The sequence below is a fragment of the Marmota monax genome, unplaced genomic scaffold (genome assembly GCF_021218885.2).
Source record: "Marmota monax isolate L192 unplaced genomic scaffold, Marmota_monax_Labrador192_F-V1.1 WCK01_AAM20220418_F8-fsc00022, whole genome shotgun sequence".
In the NCBI taxonomy this organism is placed as follows: domain Eukaryota; kingdom Metazoa; phylum Chordata; class Mammalia; order Rodentia; family Sciuridae; genus Marmota; species Marmota monax.
This window is the reverse complement of record NW_026695215.1, coordinates 21,544,702-21,565,960: the sequence shown is the minus strand read 5'-3', so window position 1 is coordinate 21,565,960 and position 21,259 is coordinate 21,544,702. Positions and strand designations below refer to the sequence as shown.

The 21,259-nt window shown below is 52.2% G+C and overlaps 1 protein-coding gene across 1 annotated transcript in view; it reads right to left on the bottom strand.

Annotated features, from left to right (window-relative positions):
• Window positions 1-1,840: 1,840 nt before the first annotated feature.
• Rab6b (RAB6B, member RAS oncogene family) overlaps window positions 1,841-21,259 on the bottom strand; it is a 62,289-nt gene continuing 42,870 nt past the window's right edge. The window contains exons 3-8 of the mRNA XM_046431598.2: window positions 17,721-17,774; window positions 17,433-17,538; window positions 15,967-16,078; window positions 14,764-14,857; window positions 11,820-11,886; window positions 1,841-6,265 (exon numbers count right to left, since the gene is read on the bottom strand). Of these exons, the coding sequence (XP_046287554.1) occupies window positions 6,201-6,265; window positions 11,820-11,886; window positions 14,764-14,857; window positions 15,967-16,078; window positions 17,433-17,538; window positions 17,721-17,774 (498 nt within the window). The 3' untranslated portion in view covers window positions 1,841-6,200. The remainder of the gene's footprint in view (window positions 6,266-11,819; window positions 11,887-14,763; window positions 14,858-15,966; window positions 16,079-17,432; window positions 17,539-17,720; window positions 17,775-21,259) is intronic.

Sequence of the window (21,259 nt, the reverse complement as noted above, 5' to 3'; positions counted from 1 at the left end):
AGCTCAAAGTGAAACAGTGACAACAGATGGAAGCATGTGTGGGGTTCAGGCCTAACTCCAAGTTACCTGAGCCCAGCGATCACAGGGTACACAGGTGCCAACTCTCCTGTCCTTACCTCACATGGACAGGGTCTTACTAAGCTGCCTAGGCAGGCCTTCAACTTGTGGTCCTTCTGCTTCAGCCTCCCGAATAGTTGGAATATGCAGGCATGGCACCACGTCCAGCTGGGAAGGGCTGGGGTGGAAGGCGAGAGCGTTCTCTACTCAGGTGGTATCCTCTGAAGCCATCCAACCAAAGCAGGCCCTTTTTTTTTTTTTCCATAAGATGGGAGGCAGATGTGACCAGAGTAGAAAGTACTGTCAGGTTACAGGGACAGACTGACTGTAAGGCTCGAAACACCTTAGGAACTGGAGGTGTCTGAGCCGCCTTGTATGTGGGCACCTGATGCAGGTGCCCTCCTGTGTCCAGCTGAGGGAAAGCTGCAAGGAGGGCAGTTGCTGTGAGCAAGCCCTGGGCACTCCATTGGTAAACAGGCCCGCTTCTGGAGTGAATCTTCAGTGGTTATGGAGCACACCCACAGACTAGAGGGGTCTTGCCACTGGCTGCAGTTCTTTATTCAGGGTCTTCATTCAAGCCCAGGCCTTGGAGGCTTCTCTTCCACCATTACTGTGGGCCCTAGCTCCTGATCAACGAAAGCTAGAGCATCCCTGGGGCCTGCCACTTCTTCTCAGTGCCCATATGGTCTGCCAAGAGTGATGCACTTGGCTAGGTTCTGTTGACTTGAACATTGTTTGAGCTTTCTAAAAATATCTGAGTGTAGCATATGGTGACCTCTCTGAGCATCCCTGGATGCCACGCTGTGCGCTCAGGCAGGACATTCACACAGCTCTGTCATCACATTCATGTTGAGGGAATCCCAGCAGAGCTTCCTAAGCGTGGCAAAGGCAGGGACAGCTGGGCAGCTGTGAGTGGCAATGCCATACCCAGGGAGAGCGCTCACTCCCTTTGCTGTGTGAAGTCACGTTGCCCTGAACACCGTCACCCTGGGAGGACTGCTTGTCACGGAATAGCTTTTCTCTGGCCCATGCAAGCCTCATTGGTGGTCAGCCTCTGCCCCTTGACCTCCCTGCACCGTTCCACCTCACACTTCAAAACTGGAAACCAGAAAAAGTAAGGCTTAGTGGGGAGGCACATCTATTCTAATGAGAGATGGCTTCCTTGAGAGATTGGAGGATGTTCCAGAACCTTTAAAGGGAAAGGCTCTGGTGAAGCTGGACTTGAAGAGATTTCCAGCATTCTCAGGCTATGGCGATTCTGTGCCTCATTTCTGCTTTTAATTCTTTGGAATTGGTCCCAGAACTAAACGGGTTTTTAGGGCACTTTTTTGTCTGGAGATGACAGACTTGAGGGGCCTTGCAGGATTGTCGCCTGGCTGGTGTAGGGTGAGTTAGGAATGCTATTTAGCAGGTTGAATCATCACCCTTAAGTTCTTGTCTCCGAATGGTTCTCTGGAAGTCAGGGTAGGAGCTCCATTCCCTACACCACCACCCCCCATAATCCCTAACCCAGGCAGTTAGAGAGCTGAATGATGAAAAAAGCCACACCTGAGTCTCCGCTCTGCCTGGAACCTCCCTTTCCATCTGCCTTTAGGCAGACAAGATTGTGGGATTGTGTGGGTGTAATCTCCCCAGTGTCCCACCCTACCCCTTCAGAGTTGGTGTAGAGCCCAAGTGAGCAGGAGAAAGACACCAGGACAGAAGAGGGCTTTCGGGAGCGTGCAGTTGAGGATCTGTTTTTGAGCCCTGCCCCCCCCCCCCCTTAGAAACATTAGACAAGAGGTTTGTGTTGAGAATTAGGACAGTTTATTGTTTGACCAACATGCTGAGTCTTTTCCACATTTTACACAGTTTAATGTAAAGTCAATATGGCCGCTATGCCTTCTGAGCCCGTAACAGATGGAAAGGCCACCCTCTGTGCTCCTCACAGCAGATCGCTTTAAAGGGAGGGGAGAGGGGAAAGTGAGCTGGGGAGTCAACATACACCACAAGATGTAGGCTGGCCTTCGACGCTGTGGAGATTTCCCACCTCATGAAGGAAACAGCCAAAGCCCCACTGCCAGGTTTTGTTGATAAACCATACCCTAATGGGAAGGTCTGGAGTCCAGGGAGGCTGCACACTGAGGTCTCAAGACTCGGGAATACCAAAATAGTTGATGTCAAGCAGAAATTCAAAGGGTGCCCTGATGTCTGTGGTCACCCCAGATGATCTAAGTAGACTTGGGGACCCCAAATAATATCTGTATTTTCTCCTATCTCACTGAGATACACTGGGAAGAATCTTACATCCTAACCACAAAGCAGAGATGGCCTGAGGGACACACACAGGTTGGTGATGGATAAAGAATGGCAACACCTTGGTTCAGATCATCCTGACTTGCTGGGTGATCAAGTCACCCTCTTGGTCTTATTCTCCGCCTGCAGAACAGGAAGGGTTATGGGATCTCTGCCTTATGCTGCTGTGGCAAGGTGACGGTGCCTCACATTCTTTGGGGAGAGGTAGTTTGGAAACTAGCACACAACACTCTAGTCAGTGCACACACATACATCTGTTCAGCTGCCCCTCACATGGCTCTGACTATTTGCAGTCCTCAGTGACCTGGTCTCCGGTCCTGACATCCTCACCTGCTTTCATCTGTGAAGGAATGAGGCTGCTCTATCTGTAGGACACCAAAGCCAGCGGTGGCATTCCTTTGTCACATCTGTTACTTGAAGATAGGGGCTCCTGGCACTGGTTAGCCACTGGATAATAGAGACGCTGCACCCTAGATATGTCTGCACTTGGCTACCACTTTCAATTCTTGTTTCTGTTTCCTGAGACACTAGAACTTACCTATCCATTGCTTTCCTTGGGCCTGGGAACACTGCAGTATGGTGACAGAAACAGTGGGGATAGTGATGGCAGAAGGCCTCTAGCCACCAAGCAGATTTTAACCTGGGATCACACAACTGCACACAGTGCTCCAGATACTGAGGTCCCGCCTTCCTGCTGGTGCATACGTGCCTTTGTAAATAAGCCATCTGCTTTTTTTGATCTTGACTTTTCTGATGCCTTGTTTTGGTGTGGAATAGGCGCTTTACTGACAACTTTTCTTTGAGTCCCCTAAAGAGAAAGTGGGCTAAAAGAAGAGGCTCCTGCCCAAATGCCAGGTCAGCTCTAGGCTTTGGGGAGAGGAGCTGATGACTAAACTGAGATCATGTCCTAAAAGGAACCCTAGGCTTCGTCCTCTGCTAACCAGTGTTGATTCAGCAAAGATGTGGAGTCTCACTGCGGATTTCAAAGCAAGTTCATGACATCATCTTCAAGAGGACCTGGCCATTTATTGTTAAACCTTAATTCTGAGACAAGATCCTCCCTCAAGCAAATGGATAGTAATGGCACCGACTCAAGATGATAGCCAAGGAGCCAACCCATTTCTGTGAAAGAGGTCTGGTTACCATTACAGACCCTAGGGAGAGCAGGGTGGCATCAGGTTGAGAATGACTGGGTCATGGAATGGCAAGGCCCACTGGGGTGGGAGGATGAGAAGGGACAATTGCCCTTACCTTCAGAGGCCACAGGCTCAGGGAAAAGCCTGAACTCAAGAGAGGACGTTGTGTGCAGTCTAGGAAAAGCAGGACTCCCTGAGGTCATGTCAATCCAAATGGTATCTGCCATTCTCTATGCCATCTGCTCCTCTGTGTCATGATGGGAAACATCATGGTGCCTTGGATTGTGTGCACATGAGAAGAGAACTGAGTATCTACTTTGTTTTATAGGATATTTTAAGTAAAGCTACCCTTGAGTGCCAAGAAAACTAAAACCCACCATATATTCATTCACCAAGACCCAGTGCAAATCCCTGTCAACGGAGCTGTCCTAGAGGCCCAAAGTGACTGTCCTCACTGCCAGCCAGGCCAGATGCTGTAATGTAGACTCCCATAGATTCTCACAAGGTAAGAAAGCACTCTTCCAACAAGCACCACTTGGGGGTGTGCCCATGGCGGGGAAGTAGGGAAACCTTGGCCCACGCAGGCACGTGCCCCCTGAATGTAAGTACATAGAGAGGTGGTGGAGATATTCCCTTGGGCTATTTTTGCCTGTAGTTTTAACACATCTATGCATTATTTTTATTGATGGCAAGACAATCACAGATTATTTGACAATATTGAATATTATTTCAACACGTCGCAGTACTTTTGAATTTCCAAAACTTTTATCACAATGCAAGTTCCAACTTGAGAGCAGGAAAGACAAGAATATACATTGATCACATGTATCTCTGTGTGAGGATGTGTCTGTGGAAGGTGTATACACAAGTCTATCTATATATATAATTATGTACACACATATAAAAACTAAACACGTGACATTTGAGTTACACTCATACATTGGTCCTTGCCCTCCAGAAGAGGTGCCCACTGGGATCCTGCTTCCTCTTCACCTGAAGATAGATTCCTCTCTTAAGATCAGCTCTTAGGCTGATGGTGTGTGGCAGACCCACTACACAAAAATCAGCCCTGACACCTGCTGACTGCCATTTTGGAGTAGTTTCTGAGAAATTCCAGAATTCCAAAAATACCTTGTTGGAGTTCAGCCTTTGGAGGAATTCACCCTGTACACCTCAGAAGGTCATTTAGCCCATCTAGGACATGTCTATCAGCAGACTGGAGGGAGCCAATGCCAGCTGGGTGGGAGAGGGGTTATTCTGAGTCACCACCGCCCAATACCTGGCATCGTGCAGGCTGGGGGGGCAGTGGTAAGTCTGGGTCAATTTGGAGTGCCAGCCGAGTGAGTTACAAAGAGAAAGTTTTCTTCCAAGACTTTACAGTTTCTCAGGTCTAAGCCATTCTCAGGAATGAGTCAGAATGGTGAGAATGGCTCTCTGGGGGCAGGTCCCAGTACCCTAGGCAGCCTTCTGGAGTCTTTACCTTGATCCTATCCTCAGGTGCCCACAGTGCAGCCACAATATCCACAAAGGTACGTGCACAAAGATTTCAACTGTACCATGCCAGTGGGGTGAAAACATGAAGAAATTGGTTTTTTTTTGTTTTTTTGTTTTTTTAAGAACAACACTCAGCTGTATTAGCAACTGAGGGTCTGAGAACATGTCTCTCTCAAGGTGGTTCTACCAATCGCCTTCCTCACCCAATAACAGATGGACCATCGGCATTCAGTACAGGCCCTATCAGCCTCCCTGACTGTTGGGAGGAGGGCTCCAGGGTGGTACGCCACCCGGAGTCACACACTGAGTTTCTAAGTCAACCCAGCTTTATGTGCTGGTTGACAGGCTGGTTAGAACATTCCAGAACTATACAGGGTGCCCCGGTCTATAAACCGCACCATCTCAGCCCACAGTTGCCAACAGCACCCCGTCCTTCCGATGGCCTCTTGCTTTACTGGTCACTGAGTGGGCACAGAACACACAAGGTTTCCTGTGCCCTTTGCCCCCTTGAGGCTTTTGAGGGTAGGAAAAGGGGAGGCAGAAGCAGTTCCTGGCGGGGGCTGCCTGGCCTCCCTATGGTCCACAGCCTTTCTTTTCAGCTCAGGGCCCTGCTCATGCCCCTCGCTGCCCACAGAAGGCCCGAGCCTCTCTGGAGGCTGTTTGGTTCAACCAATGTTTGATTTAACCATGTGGGGCCTGGTTGCTCTGGGCTGTATGGCCCGGGACTGGAGCCTAATTAAGTTACTCAGTTAATCGTTTTAATTTACTGGGCTGGGGAGGGGAGGAAGGCAGAGGTGTTGGACAGTTCAAAGAGAACAGGAAGGAGGAGGTGTGTGGAAAAGGTTTTCTATAAGTTTACAAATATACAAAACCAAAAAGCACATCTTTCAAATAAAAATGACTACATTTTTATCTGGCAAAAAGTTGTATACACATGATTTAAATTTTTTTTTAATTTTAACAGTTTTTGGCAATCTTAATAAAGTACAATATATTACAACCAAACCAAAAAATAGTCGTTTGAGTAACAGCTGTTAAGAGTGATGTGATCCCTGATGCCCAGCCTCCCTCCCCATCCCACCCTACTCCTAGAGACAGAGAGAAAAGAAAAGTCCTCCCATCTTGATGAACTCATTCCCCACCCCCATAGGAAGCTAACCAATAGGAAGCAACACAACAAGCGAGTAGTGTCGGAGGAAGCCGAGGTCAGGCTCCACATTAGCAGGAACAGCCGCCCTCGCTGGCCGGGGGCTCCTGGGGTTTGTCCAGCTTGATGTCGATCACTGCAGGGGTGCCGGCTAAGGAAGATGACTCTCGCTGAGAGCCCTGCAGGCCCTGTCCATCCAGAGCACAGCTTGTCCTGGGCTGTGACATCACTGGCACACAGGCCAGGAGTCCCTGTCCTACCTATCAGCTCCATCACCAGACAGGCCCGAATGCTCACATGTGAAAGCACAGGAGAGCGCGGCCCTGCCCTGGTGGGCAGCAAGGGCACTGAGCCTGCACGCTTGTCAGAGCAGGTCACTTAGATTCCCAGGTGGCTAATGTGGGAGGCCATACCCACTGGATCTAAACATGGCCCCCTCTCCAGCCCTTTCCTTCGGTGCCCTTAGGGACCGTGGGCCCAAGTAGCACTTATCAGCACCAGAGGAAGAGGTTCAAAACACAACCAGGTTGTTCCTTCCTCTTCTCACCAGGAGGAATAAACCAGAGACTTTCATTATTTAGATCTTCTAATTATGGCTGACCAAGCCCTCGGTACCACAACAGGATCACTCTTCTTGGGCTGGGTTTTAGTGAGGATTTTTTGTTTTGTGTTTTGGTAATGGGGATGGAATCCAGGGGTGCTTTACCACTGAGCCACATCCCCAGCCCTTTCTATATTTCGAGACAGGATCTCACTAAGTTAGAACCTCCCTAAATTGCTGATGCTGGCCTTGAATTGAGATTCCTCCTAGAATTAAAGGTGTGCACCACTGGCACAGGCCCAGATGGGCTCTAGTTCCTGTAGAACTGCAATGGGGGTGGGGGTGGGGCGTGGGGGGATCACAAGTCCTGCTTATCACTCATTGCTAGCATCCTGGGGAGGTTTTTGTGTCCCTTGTTTGAGGACAACAGGAGAGATTCTTATGCTTAAAGTATCATGAAAAGCCATGTGTGTCCTGAAGATCACATTGTTGCTCCTTGGCTGTTAGGAAGCTCAGAATCAATACTGCCACCTCGAACAACTGCTCAGCTGTGACAGGTATTTTAAGTATGCCTTCATCTCCCACTTTCCTGTGTGTGTGTGTGTGTGTGTGGGTGTGTGTGCACACAGTCCTATCTTGTTCCTGTGTACGTATGCAGGTACGTGAACACAGACATACTCTATTCCATGGCAGAATACAAACAAAATGGTCAACAGGTCATAAGCGACCGCCTGCCTTCCACTGCCCGCTTCATCCTCTCCGCCCCCGTCAGGCAGTCCTACTTTTCTGCTCCCTATTGTTTTAACAAACCCACAGCCAAGAAGGCCCTGCTGTTGGGCTTGGGGTATAGCTCAGTGATAAGGTACTTGCCTAGCATGCTCAAGGCCCAGGGTTAGAGCCTCAGTATTGCAGAGAAATAGAATAAAATATAAATAAATTAAAGAAATAAATAAAATCACTTAAAAAAAAAATAAAAAAAAACCAACAACCTAGCCCCTCTGCTGCTCTCTGCCACCTGTGGTTCTGTGGCCTCTGCTGATCCCAGACCCCCTCTGCACTGCTGGCCCAGGCATCAGCCTCACTGGATTCTCCTGATCTCCAGGAGCCCCCTCTGAGCCTACCCAGCCTTTTCTCAGCACGGTGCCTTCCCAAAGCCAGTTCTGGTGTGACGGTTGACGAGTGGCCTCTGGCTCATCCCCTGTCATTGATCCCACAGGCTTGGCAGTCAGATCCTCCCCCTGCAAACCTGACCTCTGCTCCCCTTCCTTCCTGTGCACAGACTGTTTTTTCCCCCATACCCAGACTCCCTCGCCTGCTCCGCCTGGACAAAGTGTCCTCCTCCTTTGTTCAGGGCTCCTGCATTTGTTGCCTCCTCTGAGGAGCTTTTCCAGGTAAAACTGAGCACCTACTCTGTGCTGGGCACTAGGCTAGGCCCCACTAAGGCGCTGGCACACTTCAACATCAGACTTCAGGCCGTGCAGTAAAACATGACTGTCCAGCCAGGGGACAGGGGGCGGAGGAGCCTGGTGCACACCAAGGCCATCTGACCGTAGAGTTATGTTCTTATTCATTCATTTGTTGCTGCTGAGAATGGAACCGAGGGCCTTGCACATCTTAAGCACAAGCCCTGCTGCTGAGCTACATCCCCAGCCCAGAGTTCCATTTTTGAATGACCCAGCTGTGCCACAGTCCTCTTGCACTAGGTTTTCACCCTCATGTCCACTGTGGGTGCCATCCTGTGCATGCCCTCTAACCACGAGATGCCAGTATTATTTTTCTCTTTCCCCCAACTTTCGACAACCAAAAATGTTTAGAAATGTTGCCAAATGTCCTCTGTGGGGAAGCGGGGAATATTTTCGGCTTGAGAACCACTGGATCTAGCTGAAAGGTTGGTCCTAGTTACAGCATTAATTTCTGTCCAATATGAAAGCTACCTGACTGCCATTGAAACATAAACCTTCTCCAGTGCTGCGGGACTCAGAGGGCTTTTGTACACTGCACAGCGGCAGTTCCCAAGTGGACTGCATCAAACATCTCCTGGGAAACTCGCTAAAAATACATCTCCCTGGGCCCCACCTCAGTCGATCCGGGGATGGGCTCAGGGTGTATACTTTGAGCGAGTTCCCTGGGAGAGTCCCAGTGCACAGACACCTGGGGAATGGATTCTACAGACAGGCCCAGAACAGCACTGTTCAGAAGAACGGTTTGCAAGAGTGGACATGTTCTACGTCTGACCGTCCCACATGGCAGCCATCAGCAACCCAGCAACCAAGGCTAGTGAAGTGAGGAACTGAACTTCAAACTGGATCCAACTTTAAATGTGTACAGCCACAGGTGGCATCAGTACTGGCAAGTACAGGTTTAGATCATCTGCCCGAGATTCCACACATACTCTTGTCACTTAATGTCACCTCTTTCTTGTAATGACACATACCAGTGCAATACAGTGCCTGCTGAGTGAAAAGGATGGGCAAGAATGAGTGGACCCGTGTCTAAATGATCCCCAGAAGAGGAAACCCCTTGTGGAAGTTGCCCATAAGCCTCAAGAGGCTTGTTATGTGCCTTCTTGCAGGCAGAGCCCAGAGAGCCCCCCTGTTCCTCTGGCTCAAGTATGGCTCATCACAGACCACATTCAGGGCACACTTCCTCTTCCCTCTGGTCCTTGGGATAGCAATGGGTGGACCCAGACGGCCAGTTACAATCTTGCCCCAACCTGCCGGGCATGTGTCCCCCATTCCAGGTTCTCTAAGGTTGCCACACCTCTCTGTCTGGGGTGTCAGCTATGCTTGTGCTCTGTTTGAGAGTATAAGGATGGCAGGATGCAAGTGTTTGGAATTGGTCCCAGCCATCAACTGACCAAATAGGAGGCCTTGGGCCTGCTCTTCCCTGCTTGGGGTATGACTGTCCTGTCCCCTTAGGACCACTTCATGAGGTGCCCAAGTTACTTTGCAAATGCCAGCCTTATTCAGAAAGAGCCCAGGACCCATACACAGAGACATGCTGTTTGGGCAGAAAGCAGGAGAAGGAGCCTTGCGTATGCAGACCCAGCGAGGGGCTTGAGGCTTAACCACTTTGTGGCCCCTCGGTCCCACTTAGTTGAGAAAGCAGAGGATGAGTGGGGGTGGGCTGCTGGGCAGAAGGGCCAACAGGGCAGCCCTGGGGGAAGCACCCTATCTTGGGTGTGAAGATGAGGCCCAGTAGCCCTTCATGTGGACCTGGAAGCAGCAGACGGGCCCGCCATGCCCTGAGCCAAGTGAGGGTGAGTATGAACTTTGCATATGTCACAAAGCAGAACCTCTGTGTCCTTGCTCTTCATGCTGAATACAGTTCCAACACGACTTCCAAGAACATAGCTCCCAAACACCTGGGTTTGAGCCATCAGTAAACATAAGTGCCAGGCCACCACCCTGGCTGAACCACCTGGTCCCTTTCAGGATCTAGGGGGTCTGCTCTAGGCTGTTCCAGCCCCTTCCTCATATCAGGCCCCAGCCAGAGGGCTCCTAGGCAGAGAGAGGGTGGGACTGTATCTGCTAGAAAAGGATCAGAGACTACATAGTCCTGTGCCATCTGCTTGCTATCTGCCCTGTGTTCTTTCTCCCCAAGGGCCCAGAGGTCACCTGCAGCTGGGTGAGACGGTGACGATGTGCTAATTGGAACCCTGAACTTGGACCCTGGGAGAATGTGAATGAAACACTCACCCTGACCAGTTTGCTGTGGTCTTCAGAGTGGGCAGGACGTGAAGCGGGCTGTCTGCAACCCACTCCTCATTGCATCTCGTCTCCTCCTGCCCTTGGTCCTCTCTCATCCTGCCCCGCAGGTTGCCTTCAGTATGTTCTGGCACGTCACAGGAGCCCCCGCCCGGTGACACCATGGGCTGTGCCCCGAGACACGCAGCCAGCTCTGCTGAGGGCACTGTGAGGTGCCCCAACACGCTTCCTCACCTGGAACTGGAGTCTCACCACAGACAATCAGGTGACACTCCCTTTGGCCACTGGGCATCCTCTGGGTTCGGTGAGGCACATGCTCCCTGGGTCTCAAGACTACTCTGAGAGTCCCTTGAGGAGGCTGGAGGGCCAACTGTCCCTACAGCCTGTCTCAGGCTTCCCCTGGCTGTAGCCTCCCCGCCCCCACCCTGGCACTGGGCTGCATCAGGCAGAGGGGCGTCACCTCTGGTTTCTAGCATCAAGTTATTCATTTCTTTTGTTTCAACCCTCTTCAGCTAGAAGGGGCTCTTTGGCCTCTCTGGCGTCCTTCTCTGACCTGTCACGGGTTTCTACCCTTGAGGACCTATAGGGACGAGTGGAGGATGCTGGGAAGCTGCTTTGGGGAGACACATTCTGTTCTGAAGGGTGCAGGCTGGGACATGAGTGCCCAGTCTCTAGTGGCTAACTTGAACTGGAGCATCTGAGTAGGTGCAAGGAAGGGCTGTCTGTGGGTAATGCCCTCACCTACCAAAGCCACTCTCATCTGATCCTTGAGGGAAGACGTTTTAGAATGGAACAGAACTGGATATGGAGGAAGCAAGCTGGAGTATAAATCCTAACTCCACAACTTACATGCTGTGTGACTTTAGGCAAACCAGGCTACCTCTCTGAGCCTCAATGTCAGCATGTAGGTCTTGGCCCAGGTTCGGGTTGGACTATGTGAGTGGTGTATAACCCTGTTCCATAGAGCAATGGGGAGGTGGGGGCTGTGCAAGCCGGGGCACAGGACATGGAAGGGGCCTCATGTGGGGGACTTGTCCCATGTGGAGTAGCATGAACCCACAGGCTCAGTGTTCGGAAGCCACCTCTGCAGTGGAGAGGCCACCTGTACCCATGAAACGCACGTGGGTGTTCAGATAAAGAAGGAACAGCCACCTCTTCTTGCTCCCCGCCCCTCACCATCATGCTTACACACCCCTTTGAAAGGTCTCCCCACGCCGCTGTGGAAGAAGATGGCATCGACGGCTAGAGCTGGCTAGGGCTCAAAGACCATGGGGCTCAGCCCTGTCCCTGGGCACAGGTGGCCCCAGCAGTCCAGGGAGGCTGCGTGGAGGCCCAGCAAGAGCTTCTCTGCTGCAGGAAAATATTATTTAGAGAAAAATATTATTTAGAGAAAAGGTTTCTCGGGCTCATCTTTTCACTCACTTGTCAAAGGAAAAGGATACTCCCCTCTTTGCTCTTCTCCTGGACATTCTCCATGCCGGGCAGAGCCGACGCCACACGTCGGAAGAGCTGCAGAGACGGGGAGATCAGGGTGAGCCCCGGGGCTGCCCCCACCTACGCTGGGCCAGCAATGAGCTGGGCTCCCACAGTCAGGCCCTGGGTGGGCTTCTGTCCACCGCCCTCCTGGGCACTGGGTGTGGGAAACCAGCTTCCCACTTTCCCTTGAGACAAGTGACCCTCTTCCTTGGGGACCTGTGACCCATGGCTCAGAGGCAGCTCGGCTGGGAGCTAGGGCCTCAGTCACAGTGAGGGTCATGGTGAGTGTGAACACAGCAAGCACTGAGGTCTGTTTGGATGTGTGTGTAGGTGTGGGTGTGATATGCATACTATGTGTGTGTGTGTGCGTGTGTGTGTGTCTATATAAACAAATGAGGGAGTGAATGTGTGGGCTTCTGTGTGTTTTTGTAAGTGTGGGTGTGTGTTGGGTGTTTGTGTGTGCATGTACTGCTTCTGTGTGTGAATGTGTGTGTGTGTGTGTGTGTGAGTGTGTTGGGGCGGGGCTTGGCAGGTGGGAGTGCAGGGGTCTGATGCTTATGTCCTCCCAACCTCAAATGCTGACACCTATTTCCCCATGTGACAGTATTAAGAGGTGGGGCCTTTCCGGAGGTGATCGGTCATGAGGGCAGAGCCTTTACAAATAGCATTAATGCCCTTACAAAAGAGGCCCGAGGGACCGTGCTTGTCCCTTCCATGTGAAGATACAGTTAGAAGGTACCATCTGTGAGGAAACAGGCCCTCACCAGACACTGAATCTGCCACACCTCCATTTTGGACTTGTGGCCCCCAAAACTCTGAGAAAAAAAAATTCTGTTACTTATATAAAGTCACCCACTCTATGGCAGTTTGTTACAGTAGCTCAAACAGGCTAACACGTAAACATTCCCCTTCTTTCCACAAATCCTAGTTGCAGGAACTCAGTGGGCTCTGGGCTGAAAACCACTGCATGAGATCTCAGAAGACAGAGTGAGTCTTATTCAGGTCTCAGGCCAGGCTGGGTGACAAGGTGAGGGCCCAAGTGCGGAAGCCGCTGGTGGGCCCTGCAGGGTGTGGGACCCTGCCTGTAGAGGGCTAGGACAAGTGGGCAAGCCTGGGTCTCCCCTTGTGAGTGTTCTTCATGGCCTTGTGTAGGTAGCCCCACTCTGCCGATTATTAGATGGATGATAGCTTCTGCCAGTGGCCAAGGAGGATGCTCTTGGGGTGGGGGTGGGTCTCTGTGAGCAGATATGTTCTCGTTGAGCGTGCACAGTCTGCACTGCAGGAACTCCTTCCCTGAACCACACAGGGTTTGAAGGGACCTCCTGCTGCCTGGGTTGCAGAGCATTCTGGGAGCAGTGGGGGCATCAATGTCTCCCTGACCCAGAAGGCTGGGCAGCTGCCCCCTTCTCTAAGGTCGGCCTGGCCCTGCCCTCTGCTCCACTGTGCCCATGACTTTTCATCAGGACCCATAAGGAGCAACAGCCTAGGCTCCCCTGTGTGTCCCCAGGGCATGCTTCCTCCTCCAGGGGACACCATGACAGTTCTCACTTTACACCTGTCACGGATGGAGACTGAGAAGGGGGTGGGGATGAACAAAGCCATCTGAGATCCCGGGAGACCTGTGTCCTCCCTCAGGTCATCACAGTGCCCCTCCCACTGTCTCTTCCTGCTCCTCTGGCCCCTCCTCCTCCACTACCACCAGCACTGCCCGCATGGACGGCACTCACTGTATCCAGAAGGCCATCTGTAGCTTGCCTCATGTTCCCAGGCGATGCTGGGGCTGAAGGGCAAAAGGGACACCAGCCAGGTTCCTCAGCATCCCCCGACCCACCGCAGGCGCCCTGCTGCCAAGCCTCTGAGTGCCCCCTCCTCGCCACCTTGCCAAGGCCCCCTGGTCCTGGAAGGCAAGGCTCCCCCCCTTGGCTTGAGCCCAGGCCTCCTCCAGCAGCCTGGTAAAGCCTATGGACGCCCTCCTAAGGTACAAAACCAAGTTCATAGGTTTATAGAGGAGACCATTTGGTACTGAATGAAATAGTTCTAAAATATTTAGGAAGAAACAAATTTGTGACGTAGCGACACTTGTGCTTCCTTGTGAACATATTAAACTGCAGGAACTAGCCGTAGCCCTAATAACTACTACGATGTTCATGTAGCCATGCATGTAAAGTCCAGGACACCTGCCACACTCTGAGGCCATAACAAAACACCCGTGATTCCTGAGGGGGAGAAGGAGTCACAGATTCCTGCTAATGTTACCGAACCTGGTTGCCTGCATTCATCGCTGAAGGACGTGCTACAGTAATTTAGAGGTCAGAGACGGCACAGGTGGGATTATCTCGAGCCCAGGCCTGCCGACTGCTGAATTCTCTCTTGGGCACTCCTTGGGTTCTGTGGATCCAGGGTAAGAGTCGCTGCTCCACGGCTCAGCCCTAACTCCACCTCCTTTCCCTCCACCATGGGCGATGGGCTCCTTGCTCCAAGTCCAAGTTGCCCTCCAAGGTGCTGAGCACTTGATGGATACAAGGCAGGAACCCAAGATGTCTGGCAGCGCTCCTCCCAAGTGAGGTAAGAGGCTAGGAACCCTGGCTTCCTGCAGTCACCTGGGAGTCAGTGCTGGACACTGTACAGCCTGCTACAGGGGCCCAAGACTGGTCACTGCTCTGGTGGCTGGTGACCGGCAGTATCCAAATGGCTCCTGAAGTGAGTGCTCTGTCCCCCTCACATGCTCTACTCCACAGGAAGTCAGCTTCCTCCCCCACTGCACAGGTTTATGGGTGTTTTGTTGGTGACCTTGATCCCTGGACCAGGCTCTAAGGGCAGGGCAGTCGCAACCTGAGGCTCAGCACCCCCAGAAGCCCCGGGTGGGCCTCCTGGCCAGCTGTGCTGGGGCCGGCACACGTGTGTCCTCACCTGCTTCACGTTGTAGCCAGTCTTTGCACTGGTCTCGATGAACATGACACTCAGTTCTTTGGCGCGCTGCTCCCCTTCCTCGATGGTTATCTGCCTGGAGAAGAGGGGATGAGGGGAAAATCAGTTCCATAGAGGAGCGGCCCTTGGCAGAACCAGAGGAACCTGGGCTGGGAGGGATCACCTGGCAGGGCAAAGGGAGCTACCAGGGCCCTTGGTGAGCAGAAGACAGGCTACGAGCACAGGGGCCCGTCCAAGGACCAAGCCAATCCCAGTCTCTCCAGGGTGAAGAGGGCCCAGGGCACAGAGCACACCAGCCCCTTTCCCTGCTCCTTCCATGGTGTCTTCTGAGCTCAGGAGCAGGCCTATCACCCACCGGCCTTTCCCAACTCTCACTAGTTCAAGAGCCTGTTTGTGAAGAGCTTCCAGCTACAAGCTGCCCTGGGTGACATCATCAGCCCCCATTTCCAAATGCAAATGCCAAGGTTGAAAGTGGCTCCCCCAAGGCCACAGAGCTTCATAGCAAAGGAGCAAGCATTAGAGCCCATTTTCCCCATGTGACACAGGACTCCAGGAAGGCACACACTGGTCACATTGCAAGAGGCCCAGGCACCTTGCTGGAGTCTATGACCTGTGGCTTTATCTGTCCGGGCTGGGGTCAGGTACAATAAGTGGACAAATGTGTGTAAAGGACACCTAAGTCAGCCGGCATACTGGAGGGCACGGAGACACCTCTGCCACAGAAGCGTCTCCCCAGACCACACACAGCAAGCCAGGCCAAGCAGGCTGGGGATTAGGCTTGTTCTGCCGACAGGCTGCAGGCTCACGTCTAGAGCAGGGTGTTCACACCCTACGCACCAGTGCAGGCTTCTCACAGCGGCAGACCTACACAGTATGAGCAGAAGCTCCTGGGACCAGGGGACTGTGCTGTGACCATGACGGGGGCCCAGACCACACACTGCTGGGCGATGCACACGGCTCAGTGCCTGCCCTGCTGGGCAGTGGAAGATGGCAGCTTCAGAAATCACACACCCATGGTTGGAAAGGGTACTTCCAAGTGTGCCTAAAACTCCTGGGCCCAGGGACAGGTCAGAAGGACACACTTGCCATCCACGCATCCCCGAGTTCCTGGTCCAGAGCAGTTACCCAGGAGCAAAGGGCAGGCCTGTCTCGCCAGCCTCTGCACCTCTGTGCCCCGGTACCCACCTCTTGTCAGCCAGGTCCGTCTTGTTGCCCACCAGCATGATGATCACGTCACTGCCCCTCTCTGTCCTGACGTCATCGATCCACTTAGAGGTCTGTTGGAAGGAGTTGAGGTCTGGAGGCAGAAAGGGGGACAGTGGAGATGAGAGCCAGCCCTCAGAGAGGCCACGAGTGGCTTAGACACCTATGAAGAGGGAAAGCACAGCCCACGCAGACCAGTCCACTGGGAACTGAGCCCTGGGGAGCCCCTTGAACGGCTCAGCCACCCTTTTGGGAGAGGAGTGGCCTTACCTAGAAAGCCACCGTCTCGAGTTCCACATGAAATAATGCCTTTAGAAGCCATCATGAGACCTGACTTTGGGGTTCCGAATAAAATGTGAGAAATGGGTGCACGGACTCCACTGAGCCTGGAAGCAGGGAGGGGCTGGAGGCGGACACTCAGCCCCCAGGGAAGGAGCGCCCTACAGAGTGGCCTCCCCAGAGGGAGCGTAGGGCAGCTTGGGAGAGGACAGGCGGGTGAGGAGAACCCCAGACTCTGCAGGCAAAGGGGCTAGGAAGGCAACCCAGGGCCAGGAGCACTCGGTCAGCCAGAGAGCAGGGCTGTTTCTGGGCAGCCTGGTCTCTCTCAGCAGACGTGACCGTCCTCATGGGGAGGTCACTCCCAGGTCACTGGGTGGTGTCTGCCACTCGGCAGTCCACATCCCTGGTGCAGGGGAGGCAGCCTGGCCTGGCAAGCCCCCATTCCCTGCAGCCTGGTCTCCCTTCTGCTGGGGATCAGGCCATGTGGGCCCAGGTCCTCGGAGACCCAGCTCCTACCTGCACTCAGGGAAAGTGGTGGGTGGACTAAGGGACAGGCAGAGCTGGGGCACATGTGTGACTTCCCACCTTAAGCATAATCACGACCATGGGCTTCCATTTTACAGGCCCAGGCAGCTCTGGCTCTATGTCAGCCCCCACTGCAGTCCCCGACTCTCTCTCAGCGTTGTGCAGGCCTTGAGAATGCCTGCTTGGGACACAGAGCACAATGGGTGAGCAGGGCTGCCAGCCCCGGGGTTCCCAAGGCTCCTTGGCTGCCCTGTGAGGTGCTGAGACCCCAGTGACAGATCCTGCCTGCTGGGTCTGGGTTGGCACAGGCCATTGTCTTCTCCCACCCTGATGAACATACCCAGACGTCATCCAGGGCAAGGAAGGGTAAGAGGGGCTTGGGGCAGGGCCAGCCTCGTGAGCATCTGCTCCCCAGACCCCCAGGACCCTGCTCCAAGCAGGACTAACCAGCCCAGTCCAGGTCTGTCACAGATGTGTGGGGAACAGTGGAAAGCAACTCACACCCAACCCGGGCCTCTGCCTTCCCGCATTCAGGGCTCAAGCACAGGTGTGTGTACATGCACACACACCTGGCCGGCGAGGGTCACTCCCGGGCCCTGGGTCCTGCGAGAGCCTCCCTCCACGGAGCATAGACCTGCACTCACTTGTGATGTCGTACACCACCACGGCCACAGTGGAGTCCCGGATGTAGCTGGGGATCAGGCTGCGGAACCGCTCCTGGCCGGCTGTGTCCCAGAGCTGCAGTCGCACCTGCACGGAGAGGGGCACAGGGGTGAGGGGGCCAGCGAGGTCCTTGACCAGCCTGGGGCCCAGGCTCTGTGATTCTGGCACTGCCAGGCTCGTGCCGCCAGGCTTGGCACAGGCTCTGGGGTCCCAGGAGATCAGCCCACGGAAACCTTCCTGTCCTCCCAGATTTAAAATCAGGTGCTCACCGTGCGGTCCTCCAAGTACATGGTTTTTGACAAGAAGTCGATCCCGATGGTTGCCTGTTAGAAAAGCATGGAAAGGTCAAGACAGAAAGGTCTCCAGCAACAAAGCAAAGGTGCAGGGTCCCAGGCAATGGCACAACAGATAGAGGGAGGCACTGCCAACCATCCAGGAAAGTCTCCGCCCACTGGCTCTTTTCTCCTCAAGCCAACAAAATGAGAGCTGATAGTTACCAGCACCCCGTGTCACACCTGTGCCTCTCCTATCCTGGCACCTGTAAGGGGCAGCCAGCCTTGCAACCAGAGAGCCAGGACCTGCCACTCCCTTGCTGTGTGGCCTTGTGCAGGCCACCAACCCACTCTGGCCCCACCTGCACCCAGTACCCATGAGTAGGAGCTAAGGGACGCGGTCAGTGTGAAACGGAGATATCATTGCTGCGTAATTAATAATGACAAAGACTCAGACACGGCCTGGACATCCGGCTCCTTGACTAAGGACAGGGATTAGAATCATAGGCAGCCATTAAAAATCATGTTCTTGAAAAATCCTTAAGGATCTGGGGAAGCAAATTATCGAGTGAGAAGCCGCACACTATAAAACATCGTGTGTAGTGTGATCCCAATTCGATTAACTGAAGTGGATACATGAATATTTTTCATGTTTTCTCAGACACTGAAGTAAATCGGATGCACTTCATACCAGTGTCTATATAAGAACATTATGGGCATCTTTTGTGATTCCTTCATTATGTATTTTTCTTTTTTTGGACTGGGGATTGAACCCAGGGGTGCTTAACCACTGAGCCACATCCCCAGCCCTTTTTTATATTTTATTTAGAGACAGGGTCTTGCTGAGTTGCTGAGGCTGGCTTTGAACTTGTGATCCTCCTGCCTTAGCCTCCCAAGCCTCTGGGATTAAAGGTGTGTGTGCCACCATGCCTGGCTATTTTTCTGTTTTCTACAAAAAGTTCTGAAATTTAAAACAAAGTCTTCTGAAATAAAAATAAGTTTAAGAAATGTGTTTCACTGCATGGAAAACTATGCAGTGACTACTGACTATGAAAAACAGAACCAAGGGGAACCTGAGGCCCGAAGGCTGATGGCATGGGTGTGCACCAGTGCGCGTGAGCAGGTGTGCACGATGCCACCCCAAACTCAGTCCACAAAGCACGGAAGGCTGCTGGAACACCAAGGTACAGAGTACTGCTCAACCCTCTAGAACAGATGACTCTGGAACATGGGGACAGGCACACACCACAGACACAGCCTCGCCCCATCCCTTATTTGAGGATAAAAGGACAGGCCAGGGAAGTTAAAGCATGTGTCTGTGGGACCATGCCAATCAGCGGCAGGGCTGTGAGCCCAGTGATGAACCCTGGCAACACTGGGCTCTTCCAGCATTGTGTCCTGCCTGGCATGGTCACTGGGGGCAAGCCTGACCCACGAGAGCTTGTGGATGTGGGGGTCACACACTTTCATGGGGTGTGATGGTAGATGTTACTCAGGAATCTTTGTCTTCTCCTACCCTTAAGGAGGAATGTGCAGAGCAAGTAGGAATCTCTCAACTCACCAGTGCTCAGGGGGCTCCCAGGAGTGCCAAGCTCCTCTGCAGAGTGACTCTTAATCCAAACCAGGGGCCTGGGCTCAGGACTGAGGCGGAGGCTGCCAGCTATCACCCAGATGTGTGGGGGCGACTCGAGGCTGCCCCACACAAGATTCCTTTGCTGCTGGGTGGCTAAGATGTGGTCAAAGAATGTGAAGGTCATGTACATATCACTGGGGGGGGCTCCTCTGTGGGTGGCATGCCCGCAGCCACCCCCTTTTCTCTCCCATTGCTTGGAACGCAATCAGGTGGTGAGGGGTCCTCATGGCCCATCCAGGTGAGGATGACAGAGGAGAAATGACAGACCCACCGAGCCTGACTCCCTGGCCCTAGGAACTGCCTCGGCAGCACTGGACTCCTTACACCCAGATTGTTGTGTTACAGAGACTCTGTCTTTTGTTTAGGCCACCATCATTTAGGGTTTCTGTGGACACAGACCACCGTACCCTAACCAACAGAGCAATGAACCATGAAGAAGCAGATCCCCAAATGCCAGGTGGTGACGTTGCTGATGATAACTGTAACAATGACAAACCTGTTTTACCTCAAATATGCACAAGCTACTTTTTTCTTCCAGGGAGGGTAGAGAAATCGCCAGATGACATGATGAGGCATTGGAACCCAGGAAAACTCAGCTCAGTGGCCCCCATAATTATCAACACCAGGTACTGGATGAACACCCACGTACCATTATCTCTATTACACCTCCCCATGACCTGGCCAAGAGGTGGCAATGAGGAAACCATGGCTGGAAGAGATCAGCTTCCTATCTGCCCCTCCTTTTAGTCCAGCTTCTAAGTTGCTGCATTAGAGCAACCTCTGGTCCCTTAACTGTCCACTTTCTCACACCTGTTTGGGCCACATTCTCCGCCCAACCAGTCACTGAGCCACTGTGGGTCTTCCTGCATCTTCGCAGACAGGTAACACAGTGTAGGTATTGTCTCTGGGTACAACTGAGACACCAGCTCTGTTTGACACCACCTTCCTAAGTTCTGCTTTCAATGATGGCTGAGTAGCTTGTATCTAACGACTCTAATCTCTGGTAAAATGCAAGAAATAAACAATTTCCAAGCAATAAAGAGCAATTGAAAAATAGATAGGCAATGGGGGAGTTTCCATCTCTGAAGGAACAAGGTAGATCCTACATTTCAGCAGTTTTCCTGCTTTAGAAACTACCCAGTCCCAGAAAGTCAAAGAGGTTTGGTGGATACCTGAGGCTTCTCCTAGGAACCCCAGAAGAGCTGGCTTTGGAAGGAGGGCCATGATCTCAGGACTGAGTATTACACCAGAGGACTAAGGGAAAAACAGAAAGAGATCTATCTTTGCAAAGTCTCAACATGGTAAGTACCTACCCCCTGAAAAAGATTAGCTTAATTAATCCCCTCATTAATTGCCTATTCAAATAGACCTGAATATTCTTTAAAGGAAGATACTAGAATTCCAGAGTCTTCACAATGTACTATTCATTATTAAAAAAAAAAAAAGATAACATGATAAGAATAAAAAGAGGGTTAGACATGTGGAGAAGCAGGAAGTTCAAGTCATAATCAAAATGGAAAAAAAAAAACCTCAACAGAAGCAGACTCCTAGATGACCAAATGTTGGATTAGCAGGCCAGGACCTTGAAAAATAATGCTTACAAATAAGTATAAAAATCCTTTTAAAAGGGCTGGGGTTGTGGCTGAGTGGTAGAGCGCACACCTAGCATGTGCGAGGCCCTGGGTTCGATCCCCAACACCACATAAAAATAAATAAATAAATAAAATAAAGGTATTGTGTCCAACTACAACTAAAAAATATTTTGAAAAATCCTTTTAAAAAATGGATATGAGGGGTGACTTTCAAGAGATATATGTTAACTTTAAACCAAACAGGACATGAGCAGGGAAAGCCAGAGGCAAGAGACTACTTTCTATTTTGCCTCCTAATGTCTTCGAGGGTC